This window comes from Pelodiscus sinensis, chromosome 19 (assembly GCF_049634645.1).
Source record: "Pelodiscus sinensis isolate JC-2024 chromosome 19, ASM4963464v1, whole genome shotgun sequence".
Lineage (NCBI taxonomy): Eukaryota > Metazoa > Chordata > Testudines > Trionychidae > Pelodiscus > Pelodiscus sinensis.
Window position 1 is genome coordinate 3,772,467 of NC_134729.1, and position 6,212 is coordinate 3,778,678.

Sequence of the window (6,212 nt, forward strand, 5' to 3'; positions counted from 1 at the left end):
GAGATCCCAGTCCCCCTTAGCCCAGTGGGCATTACAGCCTCCCCCATCTTGGCCTGGCATCTGCCTCCCTTCCCCCCCCCCCCCCCCGCTGAGTCCCCCAAGACTGGACACCACGGATAAGGCAGGATAGGAGAGGCGGCTTGAGGGGCACAGTCCTGGGGTGGGAGGGGTTGTCTGGTGGGTGGGGGGGCAGAGGACGGGTCCCCAAAAGGCATCACAACAGGAGCTCGATCCCCTGACCCCCCCTTCCCTCTTGGCATCAGGGCAGGCAGCCGGGGGAGCCGAGCGTGGCCCATCACCGCTGCAGCAATGAAGCAGTTAAGAGTCCCGGATCCCACCTCCTGGGCTGGGCCACCAGCCCCATATAAACCCCCCAGGCTGGGCGTCCCCTGGAGAAAGCAGCCAGAGCTGGTGGGGGCAGTCAGTTGGCAGGCGCCCGGCCCAGCCCGCGCCCTCGGCCATGTGGGAGGTGCGCTCCTCCTCCTTTTGGAGGGCCGTCTTCGCCGAGTTCTTCGCCACCATGATCTACGTCTTCTTCGGGATGGGGGCCTCGCTGCGCTGGGGGGCCGGGCCCCTCAACGTGCTGCAGGTGGCCCTGGCCTTCGGGCTGGCGGCGGCCACCCTGGTGCAAACGCTGGGCCACGTCAGCGGGGCCCACTTCAACCCGGCCGTCACCTTCGCCTTCCTGGTGGGCGCCCAGCTCTCCCTGCTCCGCGCCGTCTTCTACGTGGTGGCCCAGGTGCTGGGCGGGGTGGCCGGGGCGGCCGTGCTCTACGGGGTCACGCCGACCGCCATCCGCGGCAACCTGGCGCTCAACACGGTAACCGGGGGGGGGGGGGCTGGGATGCCCCTCAGGGAAGGGGTTCAGGAGACGGGGTGCAGTGCTCCCTAAGGTGTGGGGGGGGGGGCTGGGTGTTTCAGGGTGGCTGGGCAGGGGGAGGAGCAGGAAACGGGTGGGGAATGGAGGTGGGAGGGACCCCGTGTCCTGGGAGAACAAGGGTCCTGTCATGATGCCCCATTAAGAGGTGGTTGGTTTATGGAGCGCAGCCCCAGCCCCCAGCCCCAGTCGGATGCAGCCATGTCCCATCCCCACCCGGACCTGCCTGTGCCACCAGCCGTGGGGCCAGGGTGGAGGAAAGAGCCCCCAGGTGCCTCTGGGCCCTGTCACCCCAAAGGGCTCCCCAGGAGCCAGCGCCGGAGTCTCTGAAAGGGCCTGGCTTGGGGGGAGCCAGCAGTGTTAAGACTCCAGGGTTCGCTCCATGGATGCGGGGAGGGAGTGAAGTGCAGTGGCGAGAGTGAGGGAGGGGAACTGGGTGTAAGGAGCCCTGGTTCCGGCCCTGGCTCGGGGCGGGGAGTGGGGTGTAGTGGCTAGCGCCGGAGGGGAGGGGTGCTGGCCGTCAGGACTCCTGGGTTCCATCCGGCTTTGGGAGAGGAGCCTAGAGGTGAGGGTGGCCGAAAGCAGGGAGCGATTTGGGGCGCGCGGGCCGGGGGAGGTGGGGGATGCGCTCCGTGGCAGGGAGGACCCCTGAGGGCAGGGGAGCTGTCTCCAAGGCCGGCTGGTGCCCCTGGGTTTACCATCCCGGCCAGGCAAATCCCCGACGGCCCCGTGTCCAGACATCCAGGCAGCATGAAGGCGTACAGGCAGCCACGCACATGGCAGACCATGAGGGGCAGGGAGACTCCTTCCCAGCTGTGGGGCTTCTTCCCACTTCAGGGCCGACCTCAGCCATCGGGAAACTCCTGGGCAGGAAGCCAGTGGCGTGATGCTGCCCTAAGAGTCGTAGAGTTCCTCTGCTTCACGAGCCTGCCCTAGAGTCCCGCCATCTGGCAGAACAGCTGGGAGCCACGCTGGCATTGTCCCACCGCTGTCCCTCTGTGCCTCAGTTTCCCCAGGAGCCTTGCTCTGCTGCTCCAAACGCCGGCAGCCGGTGCACGGACCTGGCTGCAGTTTCCAGCAGCTCCCTGAATAGCTCTCATAAAGCAGCAGCTCTCTGATCAGATGCAGTTCCCACCTGGTGCCTTCAGCAAACCGCAGAGCGGCTCAGCTCCTGGTCAGGGCCTGCTGCCTCTAGCACCAGACGGAGCTGCTTTTTCAGGGGGAGCTAGTGGGGCTGCCTGGAAGTCCAGGGCTCAGGTGACTCTGTGAGTGAGTGAGTGTGAGTGTGAGTGTGTGTGTGTGTGTGTGTGTGAGAGAGAGAGAGAGAGAGAGAGTATACAATGGTGTGTGTGTGTGTGTGTGTGTGTGTGTGTGTGTGTGTGTGTGAGAGAGAGAGAGAGAGAGAGTATACAATGGTGTGTGTGTGTAACACACTTATGCTGCCCTTTTCTGGATCAGCAGTGGAACTGCTCTGCAGCGTGTCCTAGCCCCTGCACAGCTGATCCATGGCGGAGATTCCCCTTAGCACAGCCGGATCTGAGCTGTGTCTTTGGGGAGCCCTGTGTAGCCTGTGGTGCATAGCACGATGGTGCCAGTGAAATGGATTTGTCACTAGAACTTTCCCCCACCCTATGGCTGGGCCAGCGCGGGCCTCGAGGACCTATCTCCTGTGGGGTCTATCCCCCCCCGAGGCCGGGTTCTCCCCTGCCACCCTGCACCGTCCATGAGACACTGGCCTCTGCTTGCTTGAGGGCTGGGGACCCTGTGGCCCCCCAGGTCGCTGCAGGGAGCTCAGCTCGGGGGACATGCCTGGGCGCTGGGAGCAGAAACCTGGGCTGTAGCGGAGGGGAGCCGGGAGGAGAGCCGTAAGCTGGGGTTACATGGGGAGGTTGCCTCCCTCGCCGGCTGGGACCGGGGGTGCCAGCTGCTGCTGATCCCATCTGGATCCCCCCCCACAGATCCAGCCCGGCGTGACCCTGGCCCAGGCCACGACCATCGAGATCTTCCTGACGCTGCAGTTCGTCCTCTGCATCTTCGCTGCATATGATGATCGCCACAACGGGCGCATGGGCTCCGTGGCGCTGGCCATCGGCTTCTCCCTCGCCCTGGGACACCTCTTTGGGGTAACGCCTCGCCGGCCAGCTTCTGGGCACCCCTTGGAGCTGGGGGCTTGGCACAGCCGGGATCCCTGCTCCGGGGGCCTGTCCCAGCTCCCTGCCAGGCCAGCTCTGATTATACCTGGGGGCAGCCTGACCTCATCCCACTTCATGGCTGCAGAGTGGAGACTCCTGGCTTGATGTAAATGAGGCAATGCCCTAATTAGCATAGGGAATTACCATGCCTTGTCTTATTTGCATAAACTTCTCCCATTCCCCCCCCCCAACTCCCTATGGCTGGGGGGAGGAGCTATCCTATGACCTGGGCTGGGCTTTGGTTCCCCCTCACACACACTGCGGGGGCTCCGAGGTACAAGATTCATCACAGACAGACGGGGAGGGGGGAGTAGAAACGGCTGTGACTATAGAGAGGTGGGCTAGAGAACCTTATGGGGGGGCCCTGCAGGTGGCACCCTAAGTGACCTAACAGCCCCTGCAATGGGGCACCCGCTACCCCTCCCATGGCTGCTCCATGCACCTGCTCCTACCTTGGGGCAAGTCACAGCATGGGGGGGGGCCAGGATCCACTGGGAACCTCACCCCTTCCCCCCCGCCGCCTCTCTTGCAGATATACTACACAGGAGCCAGCATGAACCCCGCACGATCCTTCGCCCCTGCTGTCATCACCCGCAACTTCTCCAACCACTGGGTAAGGAGGGGGCGGCAGGGCAGGGCGCGCTGCTCCATGAAGCCACACTGTTTTGAGTCCACACCATCAGCGGCCCCTAGTCTCCTGGCTTGCTTCCCTAAATGCCCCACCCTGAGGGTCCAACCCTTCTTATTTTACGCTGTCATGCATTAACAGCTGCCATGTCCCACCCCAGAGGTGGCTGCATTATAGTGTGCTGCACTGCCCCCTGCTGCAGGGACTCAGAACAGCTCACCCCTCTGTCTTGTCTCTCCTTCCACCTGCTCAAGTGGAATTTTAGAGCAGGGGGGCGTGAATCTCCCCTTCCTCCATTGCCATGAATTTCAGCTATGAACCAAGACATGATGACCCAGGGGCACGGGTGGTGGGTATTAGAAGCGGGGAGCCTTCCCAAACTGCCAGTCCAGCCCCACCTACACCCCACCCCCATCCCTATGCTCTGGGGAAGGCGCCCGACCTCCCTACCCTTTCCCCATGCACTGACCACCTGGGGGAATACTGGGCACCATGCACCATCCTCCCGCAGTGCTCCCAGGGTGCCGGTGGGGGGGGCAGGGGGGAGTCTAGAGCAGGGTTTCTTAAAGTTTTTAAGACCGAGGAACGCCAAACAATAATTTTAAGACCAAGGAACACCAAGGGGAAAAAAAAGGGTCGGGGGGGGGGGAAGTTAGTGAGAAAAAAAAAAAGGTCTCCTGCCCCTTTAAGGGTGGCCATTTTGAACTCTGTTCTCCGCGGCACACTTCCGACTGCCTCGTGCCACACTGATGTGCCGTGGAACACAGTTTAAGAAACACTGGTCTAGAGCCACGTGCCACCTGCTGTTGGAGGGGTGGCCTGCCTTTACAGTGGGGTGGGGGGGGGCTGCTTGGTTCCCATGGGACCTCAGAGGACTGGAGGGGGGGCTGGAGGCTTGCCTCTCCCAGCCCTCAGTCCAGCCACCGCCCATGGGGTCTGCTCCAGGGGTCGGAGCGAACGCCAGGGCAATTGAGGCTGTGTTCCATGGCACACCAGCAGTGGCAGAGCCAAGGTCAGGGAGTCAAAGCAGGATGGAGGAGACCGGTTGTTCGGGGACGGATGAACCCCCCACGTCCCTGCCTAACCCCCGTGCCCATTGTGCCTCCTCCCCCAGGTGTACTGGGTCGGTCCTGTCCTAGGCGCCACTCTGGGTGGACTCATCTATGACTTTATCCTCTGCCCCCGCATGCGGGGCCTGGCCGAGCGGCTGGCCATCCTCAAAGGGGAGCCGGTGGCGGACGGCCAGGCCTCCCCGGAGCCCCCCGGGGAGCCCGTGGAGCTGAAAACGCAGGCGCTATAAAAAGGAGTCCGGGCAGCGCCCCCAGACACGTCCCCGGGGCGGGGACAGACCCAGCGGCAAAGCCTGGCTCCCGGATCTGGACTGTTGCTCTGAATCGCAGCGGAGGGGAGACGGACGGACGGAATAGGCTGTGCTCTCTCTCGGACGGGGGCCCGGGCAGGGCGGGATCTGGTATCTCTTTGTTTTGTTTTTAATTTCATGACTTTTTTTTTTTTGCTGTGATAAAACCTTGGCAATAATTGTACTTGGGGTGGGGGCACCCCCCCCCCCTGAACTGCTCCCAAGCTCCAGAAAGGCCCCGGTGTGTGGGTGCTTTTGTGTGCACATGGGCCTGCTAGACCAGGCCGGGCCAAGGAAAGCGTCAAACTAAATCTATGCCCCACCCCTTTCTCCTTACCTGCCCCCTTCCTTCTGTATCAGTCCTGTCTGTGAGCAGAATTCTTCTCCCGCCCCCCACCCATCTCCTCCCACTTTGGAGGCAGCATGGCCTAGCGGTTAGAGCAGGCAGGCTGGGGTCTGTTCTCAGATGAGGGAAGGGAGCAGGGTCTTGTGGGTTAATTGGGCTGGGAACCAGCACTCTTGGGTTCTCTCCCAGCTCTGTCTTTGCCCTTGGGCAAGTCAGGCCCCTCCCGTGCCTCAGTTTCCCCCTCTGTCAGCAGGGATAAGGACCCTGCCCTGCCTTGGGCTGGGAACCTTTGTTCAGCAGTGTTTGGGGAGAAACCTTCAGGCTGAGCATAGACTTGGAAGCTGCAGAGACCGACTCCCAGCTCTTCCCCACTTTCCCCACTCCCATTTTGCAGTCCCCGCCTGTTAAAGGGGAACGATCGGGGGAGGGGGGCTCAGTCCCTGCTGGTGGGGAGGCAATGGGGCTCAGATCCTAGCCTGTCACAAGTGGCATTAAAAGCATATACTGTCCCTTTAAGTGTTCAGCTGTCTGAACCGGTTGGGTTCTGTTCCCCTTCCCTTTTGGATGCCTCAGTTTCCCCGCTTTGTAACTGGTGATTAAGGCTACGTCCCAGCCCCACAGGGTGTGTGTCTGCAAAAGCCTGATGGGAAAGGTGCTGGAGGAAGGCCCCGCCCCTCTCACTGCCCACAGCTGCCCCAGCCCTGCTGGTTCTCCCAAGCCGCCACACCTCCCTGCAGCCTTGCACAAGGGAAGAAACCTGTAGGAGCAACAGGCCGAGTGGGCTGGGGGGGGAAGCAGACGTGAAATAT

The 6,212-nt window shown here is 62.4% G+C and overlaps 1 protein-coding gene across 1 annotated transcript; it reads left to right on the forward strand.

The window, feature by feature from the left end:
* The first annotated feature begins 249 nt into the window (after positions 1 to 249).
* Positions 250 to 5,650, forward strand: LOC102463580 (lens fiber major intrinsic protein). The gene is made up of 4 exons (XM_075901871.1): positions 250 to 820; positions 2,836 to 3,000; positions 3,602 to 3,682; positions 4,812 to 5,650. Exons 1-4 carry the CDS (start codon positions 461 to 463, stop codon positions 4,995 to 4,997), a joined length of 792 nt encoding a protein of 263 aa, XP_075757986.1. The 5' UTR covers positions 250 to 460; the 3' UTR covers positions 4,998 to 5,650.
* The last annotated feature ends 562 nt before the right edge of the window (positions 5,651 to 6,212 follow it).